Source organism: Hemitrygon akajei, chromosome 24 (genome assembly GCF_048418815.1).
Source record: "Hemitrygon akajei chromosome 24, sHemAka1.3, whole genome shotgun sequence".
NCBI lineage: Eukaryota > Metazoa > Chordata > Chondrichthyes > Myliobatiformes > Dasyatidae > Hemitrygon > Hemitrygon akajei.
Window position 1 is genome coordinate 31456458 of NC_133147.1, and position 22021 is coordinate 31478478.

The 22021-nt window shown below is 50.2% G+C and overlaps 1 protein-coding gene across 1 annotated transcript in view; it reads right to left on the reverse strand.

The window, feature by feature from the left end:
• LOC140716000 (uncharacterized) overlaps positions 1-22021 on the reverse strand; it is a 56901-nt gene that overhangs the window by 17096 nt on the left and 17784 nt on the right. The window contains exons 3-4 of the mRNA XM_073028632.1: positions 12760-12879; positions 6023-6174 (exon numbers count right to left, since the gene is read on the reverse strand). Of these exons, the coding sequence (XP_072884733.1) occupies positions 6023-6174; positions 12760-12879 (272 nt within the window). The remainder of the gene's footprint in view (positions 1-6022; positions 6175-12759; positions 12880-22021) is intronic.

Below are 22021 nucleotides of genomic sequence, written 5' to 3' on the forward strand. Positions count from 1 at the left end.
GTAAATGATGTGGTAGAGGACTGGCCAGCGGTAGTCCCCAACCCACACACGCTTTTGACTAATGTTCCGCCAGAAGCAAGTTACTTTTCAGTGATTGATTTGTGTTTGGCTTTCTTCAGCATTTCTCTGGCCGACCAGTGTCAGTATCTGTCTGCATTTACTTACAGAGGTGCTCAGTATACCTATACCAGAATGCCGCAAGGATTTAAACATTCACCACACATTTTTAATCAGGTATTGAAGGCAGACCTAGAGGGCATACCATTGGAAAGTACATTGTTACAGTATGTGGATGACCTGTTGATTTGCTCCCACAGCGAGGAACAGTGAGCAGGACACTATAACTCTGTTAGAGAAGCTAGCGCACGGAGGACATAAAGTATCCAAAAAGAAACTGCAATTTTGCACGCAGCAAGTGGAATACTTAGGCAGGGTAATATCCAAGGGAGTGAAGGCGATAGCACCAGATCAGATTGAGGCAATAACTAAGGCCCCAAAACCCCAGACTGTAGGGCAGATGATGACGTTTTTGGGAATGGCAGGGTACAGCTCAGATTGGATAGGAGAATATGCTGAGATTGTGGCACCTTTGAGAAAGATAATGAAAGAAGCAGGACATACAAATTTGAAGAACGGCTTACAGTGGAATGGAGAGGCGGAGATAGCTTTCAATACTATTAAGCAGGAATTGCAGTCAGCACCAGCATTAGCTTTGCCTGACTACGAGAAGGTTTTTCATTTCTATATATCCAACCGACAGGAGGGTTATGTCACAGCGGTTCTAACACAAGAGACAGGCACAGGAAAAGCAAAGCAGCCGATAGCATACTACAGTACGAGACTAGATGAGGTGGCTCAGGGGTACCCACCCTGTTATCAGGGATTGGCGGCGCTGTACTATGCATATGAAAAGGCATCATCTGTAACCCTGGGCTATCCTGTGACTCTGTACACACACCACAAAGTAGCAGAATTGCTGGAAAGAGGGAAATTTGTGCTGATGCCAGCCAGGATAGCAGCGTATCAGATGCTATTGACATTTCCAGACATAACTATACAGAGATGCACTACCAGTAATATAGCCGATTTTGTTCCTTTGGACTATGAAGGAGAAACCCCATGATTGTGTAGGGAAGACGATGGCATTTGCCAAATTGAGAGCAGATTTACGGTCAGAACCACTAGAGGATGCAGATAAAAAGATTCTGTTCGTAGATGGCTCTTGTTATAGGGATTATGATGGAAATCATACAGGGTTCTCAGTAGTGCAGCAGGATCAGTCGAGCTATAAGATTATGAGGGTGGAGTCCTGTCCCCAACTGTGTTCCGCCCAACAAGCGGAAATCAAAGCCCTGACAGCTGCGTGTGAAATGATGGAAGGTGAGAAAGTAGACATCTATACTGATTCGGCATATGCTCATGGAGTATGCCATTTGTTCGGGGCAGTGTGGAAACAGAGAGGTTTTAAAAAAAGCAATGGAGATCCCATACGACATTGTCAGCAAATTCTAGACTTAATAAAAGCCATAATGAAACCTAAAGCATTGGCTATAGTAAAATGCCAGGCACATAAAAAGGGAAATGATGTAATAACAAAGGGAAATCAAGCTGCGGACGAGGCAGCCAGAAAAGCGTCTGGATGTACATCAGCTGTCATTGCCCCCCAGGTAAGCCGAGCTCCAGAACATGTGGTAGAGGACCTAATTGAAATACAAGGTAAGGCAACTTTGGCAGAACAGACGATGTGGAGAGGAAGGGGGGCCAAGCAGAACCCGGAAGGCTTGTGGAGCATGGAAGACGGTTTGTTGGTAGCACCCACCCCTCTACTGACGATTCTGATTTCAGAAGCGCATGGGATTGACCATTGTGCAAGGGGGGAAGCGATAAAGAAAATAAAGAAGGATGGTTTTTGGTCACCTTATTTACAGGCTTCAGTGGACTTTGTCTTGTCACAGTGCGAGGTATGCGCACAGAATAATGTTCGGAAGGGAATTACAACCCCAATAGGTCACATTCCTGTACCTGAAGGACCATTTAAACATCTAGTGATCGATTACGTAGACATGATAAAGACAGTGAGAGGGAAGAGATACATGCTGGTAATAATTGATCGATTTAGCAGATGGGTGGAGGCGGTACCTTCAAGAGATCAAGGGGCAAAGACAGTGGTAAAATTTCTGACAAATGAAGTGATCCCAAGGTTTGGAATACCTACAGAAGTTAGCTCAGACAATGGTTCAGCTTTTATCCAGAAAGCGGTCAAATTGGTACTACAAGCGCTGAGGATAAAGCAAAGATTTGGATGTGTATACCACCCTCAGTCGCAGGGCATGGTAGAGAGAATTAATGGAATCCTGAAAGCCAAACTGAACAAAATCTGTGCAGACACTGAACTTAATTGGGTCGATGCTTTACCGTTGGCATTGATGAGTTACCACATGCAAACTAATCGAATGACATGCCTGACACCGCACGAGATGCTCACTGGGAGGCCCATGCCAGGGCCCCAGTGGAGAGGGCCGTATAAAGGACCTAGTTTGGAACAATTGGAAATAGAATTGAAACAATACATGCAGCAGCTAACTATGATACATAGGTCTATTTATGCACAGGAAAAACAGAAAGAGCCGGAGACCGTACAAGGGGAAGGACCGATCAAACCAGGAGACCAGGTTTACGTGCGAGTTTTTCGGAGAAAGTGGAATGAGCCAAGAAGGGAAGGACCCTTTACGGTGACCAAGGCATCACCCACCGCAGTTCAGGTAGAAGGACGCTCCACCTGGTACCATCTGAACCACTGCACGAGGGCAGTCCCGCAAGGACAATCAGGTGAGGAGTCTGAGGTAAGTGATGCGGAAGAGCAGTTAGCAGGAGACAGACGGGGAACAAGAAGCTGACACTGCACCGCAGGAGTTTGATCAATTGGTAAGGGAAATTTTTGATTCTGAGGACGGGCCTGAAGACCCTCAGGATGTGGTGGTGGATAGTAGGGCTTCTTCAGATAATGGGGATGAGCTGGGAACGACCAGTCGTGCCCCTGGGGACAAAGCACCCACATACTCCAGTGCAGACTTGGAAACCATTAGTGTGGCAGATACGGAATGGGACTGTTAAGTCCCACACAGAACCTACAGAAAAGAAGTAAGAGGAGCACAACACTTACCTCCTCGCCATGGTTACAGACACGTACTAATCAGTGGTATCAATGGGCAACTTACACGGCAGGAATGATGAAGAGACAGAATTGTTATCTGTGCTCAAGGGAAAGCCCCACTCAGCATGTAGTTCCCATGCCTTATAACTCCTCCACCTGCATGCGGTGGCGAAGAGAGCACAGGGAACAATGCGTACGACGGTGTCCAGGTCCGGTTAAGGCTTGCTTCCTGAAGCTTTGTGTTGTAACAGATCCCTGCTATCAAAGCTGTATGAGAAACGCACCAGTGTGCCCATATTGGTGTATGTTATATCAGGCTTCCTCGCAGTTTGTGTGATGTTTGGAGAGAAGTGCTGTACTTTTATACCAAGTAACACTAGTCCAGAAGGATCGTTTACTAAGGCAATGTATAAGTTGAAAAGTCTAAGAAAGGAAGTTAAACAGAATGCAGGGTCCGGACATCAGTCATTTGACTGGTTAGAAAGTAGACTCAGAGGATGGGGAGCATGGCTGACTAAGATGGCAATAACGGTCAGTATTGTATTGTTGAGCTGTGCGCTTGTGCTGTGCTGTTTTCTTCCTTGTCTCAAGTCTCTTGTAGTGCGTGCTGCACCCAAACAATTTCCGATGCTCGTGGCAATTACTAAAGCAAGCTTAGTGGAGAAAGATACACTGAACATGTATCGTTACAGCCTACAACACGACAGTGTGGGAGTAGATTGTAAGGGCTTCTGAGTTTTTTCCCCTGTCTCAGGTACAGAGGGACAGGTTTTTGGCTCAGCGGCCCAGGGTAACAGGGAGAGAATACTTTGAGGTCTATTGTAGTTTAACCCGAGATTTGGGAATAAGTGCTTGAGTTTATTGGGGCTTTTGTGTGCGGACTCTTAGTCTTCTTTCTCTGTGGGGATATATTGGAGTATAAAAGTTGCATTGTTTCCTGTGTAACCAAAACTATGTAGTCAGCTTTGATGTAGATTATGTAGTCTGAGTTTGCTATTTGCTATGCATGTATCCAATTTAGTAGGAGAATGAAATCTTAAGAATGTAGAAGACAATGGTGTGTTAATGAGAGGTAGCTAAGAGATGTAGATTAGAACAGGATTAAGTCAATGGGTAGAAACAATAGTGGCGGATGTACTTGTGAGATGCAACTGTTGACCAATTGGATATGCTAATGCAACTAAACCAGGAGATTGCTATAAAAAATGCTATGTACAAGGATCGGTGGGCAATCAGCGACTAGCTCAATGACTGTCTCAGCTTTGATTTGCAAAATAAAGTTTAATACTTCTTGAAGAATCTTCTGCGTCTCCTGGTCGTTTGTGGGGCATGAGAAACCACGACACTAGGAGGATGCAGGGTGACTTGGATAGGTTGGGTGAGTGGGCAAATTCATGGCAGATGCAATTTAATGTGGATAAAGGTGAGGTTATCCACTTTGGTTGCAAGAACAGGAAAGCAGATTATTATCAGAACGGTGGCCGATTATGAAAAAGGGGAGATGCAATGAGACCTGGGTGTCATTGTACACCAGTCATTGAAGGTGGGCATGCAGGTACAGCAGGCGGTGAAAAAGGCAAATGGTATGTTGGCATTCATAGCAAAAGGATTTGAGTACAGGAGCAGGGAGGTTCTACTGCTGTTGTACAAGGCCTTGGTGAGACCGCACCTAGAATATTGTGTGCAGTTTTGGTCCCCTAATCTGAGGAAAGACATTCTTGCCATAGAGGGAGTACAGAGAAGGATCACCAGATTGATTCCTGGGATGGCAGGACTTTCATATGAAGAAAGACTGGATCGACTAGGCTTATACTCACTAGAATTTAGAAGATTGAGGGGGGGATCTTATTGAAACGTATAAAATTTTAAAGGGATTGGACAGGCTAGATGCAGGAAGATTGTTTCCGATGTTGGGGAAGTCCAGAACGAGGGGTCACAGTTTAAGGGTAAAGGGGAAGCCTTTTAGGATTGAGATGAGGAAAAACTTCTTCACACAGAGAGTGAAGTTATTTAACATATTTAAGAGGGAGTTAGATATGATCCTAGTGGCTAAAGGGATCAGGGGGTATGGAGAGAAAACAGGTACAGGGTTCTGAGTTGGATGATCAGCCATGATCATACTGAATGGCGGTGCAGGCTCGAAGGGCCGAATGGCCTGCTCCTGCACCTATTTTCTATGTTTCTATGTTTAAGGGTTATATGGGTCGGCACAACATGGAGGGCTGAAGGGCCTGTACTGTCCCGTAGTGTTCAAGGTTCTGTACCTCCCACCTGATGGTACCATGGCTACCATGACGAAGCTGACTAAGTTTACAAGTCTCTGCAGTTTATTTCAATCCTGTTCATTAGCGACCCCCTCCCCCCACCTCAGACGGTGATGCAGCCGGTTAGAACGCTCTCCACGACTGATCTGTAAAAATTTGCAAGTGCCTTTGGTGACACAGCAAACCTCCACAAACTCCACAGTCGCTGCAGTGCCTTCTTTATAACGGCATCGATATGTTGGGACCAGGTTAGATCCTCAGAGATCCTGACACCATGAACCCACTCCTTCCTGTAGAACAACGGTGGGCGCTGTTGGGCTGGAATGGTTATTCGATGGTAGTTTCCATGGTTCAGAACACAGTCTGGGAAGGTGGTCGAAATGGACTTACAGAGGGGCGGGGTGGGAAAATCTCTGGGAGGGGGAGCTACGCCGAGTGTCACCGAGGGCCAGGACTCTACATCCAAGGCAGTCGGGGCGGTTTAAGATGGCCTTCTCTAACGTCTGCCGGTGCTGCCCCTTGTCCCTATCCCTCGTGTCCGAGAGGCAGCAGGGCTTTCTCGGGGGTCTGACACCCTCCCCACAGGACCCTGCTTTTGTCTTACCTGCCATGCCGCCTGTTATGAGGGTTGTAGTGCCCTCCCAATGTCTCACACCCTCTTGTCAAATCTCCAAACTCGTGGATGTGGACACCATGAGCCTTCTGGCTGGTTGAGAATCCGTGAAGGTCCAGAAGAATCCCAGTCTGATTACCTCTCTGTGTCACCAGGCATGGAAATTAGCAGATTGTAATCCCCCAATATATTCCCAAACACAGAGTGAATCTCCCTCCACACCGTCCCATCACACACTCCCGGGGTCAGACACAGAGTGAAACTCCCTCCACACCGTCCCATCACACACTCCCGGGGTCAGACACAGAGTGAATCTCCCTCCACACCGTCCCATCACACACTCCCGGGGTCAGACACAGAGTGAAACTCCCTCCACACCGTCCCATCACACACTCCCGGGGTCAGACACAGAGTGAATCTCCCTCCACACCGTCCCATTTCACACTCCCGGGGTCACACACAGAGTGAATCTCCCTCCACACAGTCCCATCACACACTCCCGGGGTCAGACACAGATTGAAACTCCCTCCACACCGTCCCATCACACACTCCCGGGGTCAGACACAGAGTGAATCTCCCTCCACACCGTCCCATTTCACACTCCCGGGGTCACACACAGAGTGAATCTCCCTCCACACAGTCCCATCACACACTCCCGGGGTCAGACACAGAGTGAATCTCCCTCCACACCGTCCCATCACACACTCCCGGGGTCAGACACAGAGTGAATCTCCCTCCACACCGTCCCATTTCACACTCCCGGGGTCACACACAGAGTGAATCTCCCTCCACACAGTCCCATCACACACTCCCGGGGTCAGACAGAGAGTGAAACTCCCTCCACACCGTCCCATCACACACTCCCGGGGTCAGACACAGAGTGAAACTCCCTCCACACCGTCCCATCACACACTCCCGGGGTCAGACACAGAGTGAATCTCCCTCCACACTGTCCCATCACACACTCCCGAGGTCAGACTCAGAGTGAAGCTCCCTGCACACCATCCCATCATACACTCCCGGGGTCAGATACAGAGTGAATCTCCCTCCACACCGTCCCATCACACACACCCGGGGTCAAACACAGAGTGAATCTCCCTCCACACTGTCCCATCACACACTCCCGAGGTCAGACTCAGAGTGAAGCTCCCTGCACACAATCCCATCACACACTCCCGGGGTCAGACACAGAGTGAATCTCCCTCCACACCGTCCCATCACACACTCCCGGGGTCAGACACAGAGTGAATCTCCCTCCACACCGTCCCATCACACAATCCAGGGGTCAGACACAGATTGAATCTCCCTCCACACCGTCCCATCACACACCCCCGGGGTCAGACACAGAGTGAATCTCCCTCCACACCGTCCCATCACACACTCCCAGGGTCAGACACAGAGTGAAACTCCCTGCACACTGTCCCATCACACGCTCCTGGGTTCAGACACAGAGTGAATCTCCCTCCACACTGTCCCATCACACACTCCCGGGGTCAGACCCAGAGTGAATCTCCCTCCACACCGTCCCATCACACACTCCCGGGGTCAGACACAGAGTGAATCTCCCTCCACACTGTCCCATCACACACTCCCGAGGTCAGACTCAGAGTGAAGCTCCCTGCACACCATCCCATCATACACTCCCGGGGTCAGATACAGAGTGAATCTCCCTTCACACCGTCCCATCACACACTCCCGGGGTCAGACAGAGAGTGAATCTCCCTCCACACCGTCCCATCACACACTCCCGGGGTCAAACACAGAGTGAATCTCCCTCCACACTGTCCCATCACACACTCCCGAGGTCAGACTCAGAGTGAAGCTCCCTGCACACCATCCCATCATACACTCCCGGGGTCAGATACAGAGTGAATCTCCCTCCACACCGTCCCATCACACACCCCCGGGGTCAGACACAGAGTGAATCTCCCTCCGCACCGTCCCATCACACACCCCCGGGGTCAGACACAGAGTGAATCTCCCTCCACACCGTCCCATCACACACCCCCAGGGTCAGACACAGAGTGACGTTTCCACCACACTGTCCCATCACACACTCCCGGGGTCAGACACAGAGTGAAGCTCCCTGCACACCATCCCATCATACACTCCCGGGGTCAGATACAGAGTGAATCTCCCTCCACACCGTCCCATCACACACTCCCGGGGTCAGACACAGAGTGAATCTCCCACCACACCGTCCCATCACACACTCCCGAGGTCAGACTCAGAGTGAAGCTCCCTGCACACCATTCCATCATACACTCCCGGGGTCAGATACAGAGTGAATCTCCCTCCACACCGTCCCATCACACACTCCCGGGGTCAGACACAGAGTGAAGCTCCCTCCACACCGTCCCATCACACACTCCTGGGGTCAGACACAGAGTGAATCTCCCTCCACACCATCTCATCACATACTCCCGGGGTCAGACACAGAGTGAATCTTCCTCCACACCGCCCCATCACACACTCCCGGGGTCAGACACAGAGTGAAGCTCCCTCCACACCATCCCATCACACACTCCTGGGGACACAGAGTGAATCTCCCTCCACACCATTTCATCACATACACCCGGGGTCAGACACAGAGTGAATCTCCCTCCACACCGTCCCATCACACACTCCTGGGGTCAGACACAGAGTGAATCTCCCTCCACACCATCTATTCACATACACCCGGGGTCAGACACAGAGTGAATCTCCCTCCACACCGTCCCATCACACACTCCCGGGGTCAGACACAGAGTGAATCTCCCTCCACACCGTCCCATCACACACTCCCGGGGTCAGACACAGAGTGAAGCTCCCTCCACACAGTCCCATCACACACTCCCGGGGTCAGACACAGAGTGAAACTCCCTCCACACCGTCCCATCACACACTCCCGGGGTCAGACACAGAGTGAATCTCCCTCCACACTGTCCCATCACACACTCCCGAGGTCAGACTCAGAGTGAAGCTCCCTGCACACCGTCCCATCACACACTCCCGGGGTCAGACACAGAGTGAATCTCCCTCCACACCGTCCCATCACACACTCCCGGGGTCAGACACAGAGTGAAACTCCCTGCACACCGTCCCATCACACACTCCCGGGGTCAGACACAGAGTGAATCTCCCTCCACACAGTCCCATCACACACCCCCGGGGTCAGACACAGAGTGAATCTCCCTCCACACCGTCCCATCACACACTCCCAGGGTCAGACACAAAGTGAAACTCCCTGCACACTGTCCCAGCACACACTCCTGGGTTCAGACACAGAGTGACGTTTCCTCCACACTGTCCCATCACACACTCCCGGGGTCAGACACGGAGTGAAACTCCCTCCACACTGTCCCATCATACACTCCCGGGGTCGGACACAGAGTGAATCTCCCTCCACACCGTCCCATCACACACTCCCGAGGTCAGACTCAGAGTGAAGCTCCCTGCACACCATCACATCATACACTCCCGGGGTCAGATACAGAGTGAATCTCCCTCCACACCGTCCCAACACACACTCCCGGGGTCAGACACAGAGTGAATCTCCCTCCACACCGTCCAATCACATACTCCCGGGGTCAGACACTAGGTGGCGCTCCCTCCACACAGTCCCATCACACACTCCCGGGGTCAGACACAGAGTGAAACTCCCTCCACACCGTCCCATCACAAACTCCCGGGGTCAGACACAGAGTGAATCTCCCTCCACACTGTCCCATCACACACTCCCGAGGTCAGACTCAGAGTGAAGCTCCCTGCACACCATCCCATCATACACTCCCGGGGACAGATACAGAGTGAATCTCCCTCCACACCATCTCATCACATACTCCTGGGGTCAGACACAGAGTGAATCTCCCTCCACACCGTCCCATCACACACTCCCAGGGTCAGACACAAAGTGAAACTCCCTGCACACTGTCCCATCACACACTCCTGGGTTCAGACACAGAGTAAACTCCCTCCACACCGTCCCATCACACACTCCTGGGGTCAGACACAGAGTGAATCTCCCTCCACACCGTCCCATCACACACTCCCGGGGTCAGACACAGAGTGAAGCTCCCTCCACACCGTCCCATCACACACTCCCGGGGTCAGAAACAGAGTGAAACACCCTCCACACCGTCCCATCACACACTCCCGGGGTCAGACACAGAGTGAGTTTCCCTCTACACCATCTTAGTACACATACTTTGAGGGTCGGCACAACATTGTGGGCCGAAGGGCCTGAAGCATGCTGTACTATTCTATGGTCTATATCCAGGGTCTGACAGAGTGTGAAGCTCTCTCTACACCATCCCACCACACACTCCCGGGGTCAGACACAGAGTGAAGCTCCCTCCACACCGTCCCATCACACACTCCCGGGGTCAGACCTAGGGTGAAGCTCACTCCACACCGTCCCATCACACACTCCCGGGGTCAGACACAGAGTGAATCTCCCTCCACACCGTCCCATCACACAGTCCCGGGGTCAGACACAGAGTGAATCCCCCTCCACACCGTCCCATCACACACTCCCGGGGTCAGACACAGAGTGAATCTCCCTCCACACCGTCCCATCACAAACTCCCGGGGTCAGACACAGAGTGAATCTCCCTCCACACTGTCCCATCACACACTCCCGAGGTCAGACTCAGAGTGAAGCTCCCTGCACACCATCCCATCACACACTCCCGGGGTCAGATACAGAGTGAATCTCCCTCCACACCGTCCCATCACACACTCCCGGGGTCAGACACAGAGTGAATCTCCCTCCACACCGTCCCATCACACACTCCCGGGGTCAGACACAGAGTGAATCCCCCTCCACACCGTCCCATCACACACTCCCGGGGTCAGACACAGAGTGAAACCCCCTCCACACCGTCCCATCACATTCTCCCGGGGTCAGACACAGAGTGAACCTCCATCCACACCGTCCCATCACATACTCCCGGGGTCAGACACAGAGTGAATCCCCCTCCACACCGTCCCATCACACACTCCCGGGGTCAGACACAGAGTGAATCTCCCTCCACACCGTCCCATCACATACTCCCGGGGTCAGACACTAGGTGGCGCTCCCTCCACACCGTCCCATCACACACTCCCGGGGTCAGACACAGAGTGAAACTCCCTCCACACCGTCCCATCACAAACTCCCGGGGTCAGACACAGAGTGAATCTCCCTCCACACTGTCCCATCACACACTCCCGAGGTCAGACTCAGAGTGAAGCTCCCTGCACACCATCCCATCACACACTCCCGGGGTCAGATACAGAGTGAATCTCCCTCCACACCGTCCCATCACACACTCCCGGGGTCAGACACAGAGTGAATCTCCCTCCACACCGTCCCATCACACACCCCCGGGGTCAGACACAGAGTGAATCTCCCTCCACACCGTCCCATCACACACTCCCAGGGTCAGACACAAAGTGAAACTCCCTGCATACTGTCCCATCACACACTCCTGGGTTCAGACACAGAGTGAATCTCCCTCCACACCGTCCCATCACACACTCCTGGGGTCAGACACAGAGTGACGTTTCCTCCACACTGTCCCATCACACACTCCCGAGGTCAGACTCAGAGTGAAGCTCCCTGCACACCATCCCATCATACACTCCCGGGGACAGATACAGAGTGAATCTCCCTCCACACCGTCCCATCACACACTCCCGGGGTCAGACACCGAGTGAATCTCCCTCCACACCATCTCATCACATACTCCCGGGGTCAGACACAGAGTGAATCTCCCTCCACACCGTCCCATCACACACTCCCAGGGTCAGACACAAAGTGAAACTCCCTGCACACTGTCCCATCACACACTCCTGGGTTCAGACACAGAGTAAACTCCCTCCACACCGTCCCATCACACACTCCTGGGGTCAGACACAGAGTGAATCTCCCTCCACACCGTCCCATCACACACTCCCGGGGTCAGACACAGAGTGAAGCTCCCTCCACACCGTCCCATCACACACTCCCGGGGTCAGAAACAGAGTGAAACACCCTCCACACCGTCCCATCACACACTCCCGGGGTCAGACACAGAGTGAGTTTCCCTCTACACCATCCCATCACACACTCCTGGGGTCAGACAGAGTGAGTTTCCCTCTACACCATCTTAGTACACATACTTTGAGGGTCGGCACAACATTGTGGGCCGAAGGGCCTGTAGCATGCTGTACTATTCTATGGTCTATATCCAGGGTCTGACAGAGTGTGAAGCTCTCTCTACACCATCCCACCACACACTCCCGGGGTCACACACAGAGTGAAGCTCCCTCCACACCGTCCCATCACACACTCCCGGGGTCAGACCTAGGGTGAAGCTCACTCCACACCGTCCCATCACACACTCCCGGGGTCAGACACAGAGTGAATCTCCCTCCACACCGTCCCATCACACACTCCCGGGGTCAGACACAGAGTGAATCCCCCTCCACACCGTCCCATCACACACTCCCGGGGTCAGACACAGAGTGAAGCTCCCTCCACACCGTCCCATCACACACTCCCGGGGTCAGACACAGAGTGAAGCTCCCTCCACACCGTCCCATCACACACTCCCGGGGTCAGACACAGAGTGAATCTCCCTCCACACCGTCCCATCACACACTCCCGGGGTCAGACACAGAGTGAATCTCCCTCCACACCGTCCCATCACACACTCCTGGGGTCAGACACAGAGTGAATCTCCCGCCACACCATCCCATCACACATTCTCGAGTCAGAATCTCACCTGTCTTCGGAAGTAGATGTTTCCGGATATCGAAGTCTCATTTTTGGGCAACTGGCTGTTGGGCATCACATGACAGACAGCGTGACTGTTTTGGTGTCCCTCGCGCCAATGTCTCGGGTGCTGGAAAACACAAAGGCGCAAAGTCCAGTCCTCGCTCTCGACGGCAGCAACTGTGTCCCTGGGACTGGTCACCGAGGGATGTTCAGGAGGAGGGCGGGGTGGTGAGTGTGACGGAGGGAGGGGCACGTGTGTCCAGACAGCGGAAGGCGAGGCTGCCTCAGGGTGTGGTGGGGGTACTGGGGATTGACTGAGAGGGGCACGTAGGCCGGGAGAGGATGAAGAGGGCCAGCTCTTGTAAACTAATCCAGTTTGGCCCATGGTCCTCCAAATCTTTCCGAGCTGTCTGAACTAAACCTTGCAACCGTACACTCTACCATGTCTGGTGGCAGCTCAGTCCACATTCCCACGACCCTCTGAATCTTACCCCACTCAACTTAAACCTGCATCCTTCACTTTTCCACCCCCCCCCCGGGGCCATCCACGTTCTGTACGCCCATCATAATTTAAAAACCTTTGTAAAGGCAGCTTTTATGCTTTATTGGGGCTTTTGTGCGCGGACTCTTAGTCTTCTTTCTCTGTGTGAGACCCTATGGGTCTCAAAGGGGGGATATATTGGAGTATAAAAGTTGTATTGTTTGCTGTGTAACCAAAACTACGTAGTCAGCTTTGATGTGGATTATGTAGTTTGAACTTGCTATTTGCTATGCATGTATCCAATTGAATGTAGAAGACAATGGTGTGTTAATGAGATGTAGCTAAAAGATGTAGATTAGAACAGGATTAAGTCAATGGGTAGAAACAATAGTGGCGGATGTACTTGTGATATGCAACTTTCGAGCGATTGGATATACAACTAAACCAGGAGATTGCTATAAAAAATGCTATGTACAAGGATCGGTGGGCAATCAGCGACTAGCTCAATGACTGTCTCAGCTTTGATTTGCAAAATAAAGTTTAATACTTCTTGAAGAATCTTCTGCGTCTCCTGGTCGTTTGTGGGGCACGAGAAACCACGACACTTAGAGGATGCAGGGTGACTTGGATAGGTTGGGTGAGTGGGCAAATTCATGGCAGATGCAATTTAATGTGGATAAAGGTGAGGTTATCCACTTTGGTTGCAAGAACAGGAAAGCAGATTATTATCTGAACGGTGGCCGATTAGGAAAAGGGGAGGTGCAACGAGACCTGGGTGTCATTGTACACCAGTCATTGAAGGTGTGCATGCAGGTACAGCAGGCGGTGAAAAAGGCAAATGGTACGTTGGCATTCATAGCAAAAGGATTTGAGTACAGGAGCAGGGAGGTTCTAGTGCAGTTGTACAAGGCCTTGGTGAGACCGCACCTAGAATATTGTGTGCAGTTTTGGTCCCCTAATCTGAGGAAAGACATTCTTGCCATAGAGGGAATACAGAGAAGGATCACCAGATTGATTCCTGGGACGGCAGGACTTTCATATGAAGAAAGACTGGATTGACTAGGCTTATACTCACTGGAATTTAGAAGATTGAGGGGGGATCTTATTGAAACGTATAAAGTTCTAAAGGGATTGGACAGGCTAGATGCAGGAAGATTGTTTCCGATGTTGGGGAAGTCCAGAACGAGGGGTCACAGTTTAAGGATAAAGGGGAAGCCTTTTAGGACCGAGATGAGGAAAAACTTCTTCACACAGAGAGTGGTGAATCTGTGGAATTCTCTGCCATAGGAAACAGTTGAAGTCAGTTCATTGGCTATATTTAAGAGGAAGTTAGATATGGCCCTTGTGGCTAAAGGGATCAGGGGGTATGGAGAGAAAGCAGGTACAGGGTTCTGAGTTGGATGATCAGCCATGATCATACTGAATGGCGGTGCAGGTTCGAAGGGCCGAATGGCCTAGCTCTCTGTTTCTATATTTCTATCACTGATCGCAGGAGCCACGGTCACGGTCCTCCGGTCAGAGCAGCTGGTGCTGCCCCCTGGTGTTCGCTCGGCAGCAGTCAAGCTGTACTGTGTTCGGCTGCTGATTCCTTCGGCGTTCGTGGAGTCCGGGTTGGGTCAATTAAATTTCCTGACAGTATCTTACTGATATCTGACATGTACTTGCTATTTTTATGTGTTACGTGTGCTTTGCTCTGTTGAGTGGCTGTTGGTATTTTGTTTTGAACCTTTGTCCCGGAGTAACGCTGACCGAGTTCATACAGTTAATTGTGTATTTATTGAGATACAATACAGCAACGGCCCTTCTGGCAATTCGAGCCGCGCCGGTTGTTACGGTGTGTCACAGGGTGTGTTGTCACTGTACTGTGTGTTATGGTGTGTCAGAGAATGGTTGTTACACAGTACAGTAACTCCCTTTGACACACCCTAACACACCGTACAGTAACAACACCACACCCTGTGACACTCCCTAACACCCAGTACGGTAACAATACCACTCCCCGTGACACACCGTAACACACAGTACAGTAACAACACCACTTCCGGTGACACACCCTAACACAAAGTACAGTAACAATACCACTCCCTGTGACACACCGTAACACACAGTACAGTAACAACACCACACCCTGTGACACACCCTAACAAACAGTACAGTAACAACACCACTCCCTGTGACACACCCTAACACACAGTACAGTAACAACAGCACTCCCTGTGACACACTCTAACACAGTACAGTAGCAATACCACACCCTGTGACACACCCTAACACACAGTACAGTAACAACACCACTCCCTGTGACACACTCTAACACAGTACAGTAACAATACCACTCCCTGTGACACACCGTAACACACAGTACAGTAACAACACCACTCCCTGTGACACACTCTAACACAGTACAGTAACAATACCACTCCCTGTGACACACCGTAACACACAGTACAGTAACAATACCACACCCTGTGACACACCCTAACGAACAGCACAGTAACAACACCACTCCCTGTGACACACCCTAACACACCGTACACTAACACCACCAATCCCTGTGACACACCCTAACACAAGTACAGTAACATCACCACTCCCTGTGACACACCCTAACACTCGGTACAGTAACAACACCACTCCCTGTGACACACTATAACACACAGTACAGTAACAACACCACTCCCTGTGACACACCCTAACACACAGTACAGTAACAACACCACACCCTGTGACACACCCTAACACACAGTACAGTAACAACACTACTCCCTGTGACACACCCTAACACACAGTACAGTAACAACACCACTCCCTGTGACAGACCCTAACACACAGTACAGTAACAACACCACACACTGTGACACATCCTAACACACAGTACAGTAACAACACTACTCCCTGTGACACACCCTAACACACAGTACAGTAACAACACCACTCCCTGTGACACACCCTAACACACAGTACAGTAACAACACCACTCCCTGTGACACACTGTAACACACAGAACTGTAACAACACCACTCCCTGTTACACACAATAACACAATGTACAGTAACACCACTCCCTGTGACACACCATAACACACAGTACAGTAACACCACCACTCACTGTGACACACACTAATACGCAGTACAGTAACAACAGCACCCCCTGTGACACACCGTAACACACAGTACAGTAACAACACCACTTCCTGTGACACACCCTAACACAAAGTACAGTAACAATACCACTCCCTGTGACACACCGTAACACACAGTACAGTAACAACACCACACCCTGTGACACACCCTAACAAACAGTACAGTAACAACACCACTCCCTGTGACACACCCTAACACACAGTACAGTAACAACACTACTCCCTGTGACACACCCTAACACACAGTACAGTAACAACACCACTCCCTGTGACACACCCTAACACACAGTACAGTAACAACACTACTCCCTGTGACACACCCTAACACACAGTACAGTAACAACACCACTCCCTGTGACACACCCTAACACACAGTACAGTAACAACACCACACCCTGTGACACATCCTAACACACAGTACAGTAACAACACTACTCCCTGTGACACACCCTAACACACAGTACAGTAACAACACCACTCCCTGTGACACACCCTAACACACAGTACAGTAACAACACCACTCCCTGTGACACACCCTAACACACAGTACAGTAACAACACCACTCCCTGTGACACATCCTAACACACAGTACAGTAACAACACCACTCCCTGTGACACACACTAACACACAGTACAGTAACAACACCACTCCCTGTGACACACCCTAACACGCCGTACAGTAACAACACCACTCCCTGTGACACACCCTAACACACAGTACAGTAACAACACCACTCCCTGTGACACACCCTAACACACAGTACAGTAACAACACTAATCCCTGTGACACACCCTAACACACAGTACAGTAACAACACCACTCCCTGTGACACACCCTAACACACAGTACAGTAACAACACCACTCCCTGTGACACATCCTAACACACAGTACAGTAACAACACTACTCCCTGTGACACACCCTAACACACAGTACAGTAACAACACCACTCCCTGTGACACACCCTAACACACAGTACAGTAACAACACCACACCCTGTGACACATCCTAACACACAGTACAGTAACAACACTACTCCCTGTGACACACCCTAACACACAGTACAGTAACAACACCACTCCCTGTGACACACCCTAACACACAGTACAGTAACAACACCACTCCCTGTGACACACCCTAACACACAGTACAGTAACAACACCACTCCCTGTGACACATCCTAACACACAGTACAGTAACAACACCACTCCCTGTGACACACACTAACACACAGTACAGTAACAACACCACTCCCTGTGACACACCCTAACACGCCGTACAGTAACAACACCACTCCCTGTGACACACCCTAACACACAGTACAGTAACAACACCACTCCCTGTGACACACCCTAACACACAGTACAGTAACAACACTACTCCCTGTGACACACCCTAACACACAGTACAGTAACAACACCACTCCCTGTGACACACCCTAACACACAGTACAGTAACAACACCACTCCCTGTGACACATCCTAACACACAGTACAGTAACAACACTACTCCCTGTGACACACCCTAACACACAGTACAGTAACAACACCACTCCCTGTGACACACTGTAACACACAGAACTGTAACAACACCACTCCCTGTTACACACAATAACACAATGTACAGTAACACCACTCCCTGTGACACACCATAACACACAGTACAGTAACACCACCACTCACTGTGACACACACTAACGAACAGCACAGTAACAACACCACTCCCTGTGACACACCCTAACACACCGTACACTAACACCACCAATCCCTGTGACACACCCTAACACAAGTACAGTAACATCACCACTCCCTGTGACACACCCTAACACTCGGTACAGTAACAACACCACTCCCTGTGACACACTATAACACACAGTACAGTAACAACACCACTCCCTGTGACACACCCTAACACACAGTACAGTAACAACACCACACCCTGTGACACACCCTAACACACAGTACAGTAACAACACTACTCCCTGTGACACACCCTAACACACAGTACAGTAACAACACCACTCCCTGTGACAGACCCTAACACACAGTACAGTAACAACACCACACCCTGTGACACATCCTAACACACAGTACAGTAACAACACTACTCCCTGTGACACACCCTAACACACAGTACAGTAAGAACACCACTCCCTGTGACACACCCTAACACACAGTACAGTAACAACACCACTGCCTGTGACACACTGTAACACACAGAACTGTAACAACACCACTCCCTGTTACACACAATAACACAATGTACAGTAACACCACTCCCTGTGACACACCATAACACACAGTACAGTAACACCACCACTCACTGTGACACACACTAATACGCAGTACAGTAACAACAGCACCCCCTGTGACACACCGTAACACACAGTACAGTAACAACACCACTTCCTGTGACACACCCTAACACAAAGTACAGTAACAATACCACTCCCTGTGACACACCGTAACACACAGTACAGTAACAACACCACACCCTGTGACACACCCTAACAAACAGTACAGTAACAACACCACTCCCTGTGACACACCCTAACACACAGTACAGTAACAACACTACTCCCTGTGACACACCCTAACACACAGTACAGTAACAACACCACTCCCTGTGACACACCCTAACACACAGTACAGTAACAACACTACTCCCTGTGACACACCCTAACACACAGTACAGTAACAACACCACTCCCTGTGACACACCCTAACACACAGTACAGTAACAACACCACACCCTGTGACACATCCTAACACACAGTACAGTAACAACACTACTCCCTGTGACACACCCTAACACACAGTACAGTAACAACACCACTCCCTGTGACACACCCTAACACACAGTACAGTAACAACACCACTCCCTGTGACACACCCTAACACACAGTACAGTAACAACACCACTCCCTGTGACACATCCTAACACACAGTACAGTAACAACACCACTCCCTGTGACACACACTAACACACAGTACAGTAACAACACCACTCCCTGTGACACACCCTAACACGCCGTACAGTAACAACACCACTCCCTGTGACACACCCTAACACACAGTACAGTAACAACACCACTCCCTGTGACACACCCTAACACACAGTACAGTAACAACACTACTCCCTGTGACACACCCTAACACACAGTACAGTAACAACACCACTCCCTGTGACACACCCTAACACACAGTACAGTAACAACACCACTCCCTGTGACACATCCTAACACACAGTACAGTAACAACACTACTCCCTGTGACACACCCTAACACACAGTACAGTAACAACACCACTCCCTGTGACACACCCTAACACACAGTACAGTAACAACACCACACCCTGTGACACATCCTAACACACAGTACAGTAACAACACTACTCCCTGTGACACACCCTAACACACAGTACAGTAACAACACCACTCCCTGTGACACACCCTAACACACAGTACAGTAACAACACCACTCCCTGTGACACACCCTAACACACAGTACAGTAACAACACCACTCCCTGTGACACATCCTAACACACAGTACAGTAACAACACCACTCCCTGTGACACACACTAACACACAGTACAGTAACAACACCACTCCCTGTGACACACCCTAACACGCCGTACAGTAACAACACCACTCCCTGTGACACACCCTAACACACAGTACAGTAACAACACCACTCCCTGTGACACACCCTAACACACAGTACAGTAACAACACTACTCCCTGTGACACACCCTAACACACAGTACAGTAACAACACCACTCCCTGTGACACACCCTAACACACAGTACAGTAACAACACCACTCCCTGTGACACATCCTAACACACAGTACAGTAACAACACTACTCCCTGTGACACACCCTAACACACAGTACAGTAACAACACCACTCCCTGTGACACACTGTAACACACAGAACTGTAACAACACCACTCCCTGTTACACACAATAACACAATGTACAGTAACACCACTCCCTGTGACACACCATAACACACAGTACAGTAACACCACCACTCACTGTGACACACACTAATACGCAGTACAGTAACAACAGCACCCCCTGTGACACACCCTAACACACAGTACAGTAACAACACCACACTCTGTGACACATCCTAACACACAGTACAGTAACAACACTACTCCCTGTGACACACCCTAACACACAGTACAGTAACAACACCACTCCCTGTGACACACCCTAACACACAGTACAGTAACAACACCACTCCCTGTGACACACCCTAACACACAGTACAGTAACAACACCACTCCCTGTGACACATCCTAACACACAGTACAGTAACAACACCACTCCCTGTGACACACACTAACACACAGTACAGTAACAACACCACTCCCTGTGACACACCCTAACACGCCGTACAGTAACAACACCACTCCCTGTGACACACCCTAACACACAGTACAGTAACAACACCACTCCCTGTGACACACCCTAACACACAGTACAGTAACAACACTACTCCCTGTGACACACCCTAACACACAGTACAGTAACAACACCACTCCCTGTGACACACCCTAACACACAGTACAGTAACAACACCACTCCCTGTGACACACTGTAACACACAGAACTGTAACAACACCACTCCCTGTTACACACAATAACACAATGTACAGTAACACCACTCCCTGTGACACACCATAACACACAGTACAGTAACACCACCACTCACTGTGACACACACTAATACGCAGTACAGTAACAACAGCACCCCCTGTGACACACCGTAACACACAGTACAGTAACAACACCACTTCCTGTGACACACCCTAACACAAAGTACAGTAACAATACCACTCCCTGTGACACACCGTAACACACAGTACAGTAACAACACCACACCCTGTGACACACCCTAACAAACAGTACAGTAACAACACCACTCCCTGTGACACACCCTAACACACAGTACAGTAACAACACTACTCCCTGTGACACACCCTAACACACAGTACAGTAACAACACCACTCCCTGTGACACACTGTAACACACAGAACTGTAACAACACCACTCCCTGTTACACACAATAACACAATGTACAGTAACACCACTCCCTGTGACACTCCATAACACACAGTACAGTAACACCACCACTCACTGTGACACACACTAATACGCAGTACAGTAACAACAGCACCCCCTGTGACACACCGTAACACACAGTACAGTAACAACACCACTTCCTGTGACACACCCTAACACAAAGTACAGTAACAATACCACTCCCTGTGACACACCGTAACACACAGTACAGTAACAACACCACACCCTGTGACACACCCTAACAAACAGTACAGTAACTACACCACTCCCTGTGACACACCCTAACACACAGTACAGTAACAACAGCACTCCCTGTGACACACTCTAACACAGTACAGTAGCAATACCACACCCTGTGACACACCCTAACACACAGTACAGTAACAACACCACTCCCTGTGACACACTCTAACACAGTACAGTAACAATACCACTCCCTGTGACACACCGTAACACACAGTACAGTAACAACACCACTCCCTGTGACACACTCTAACACAGTACAGTAACAATACCACTCCCTGTGACACACCGTAACACACAGTACA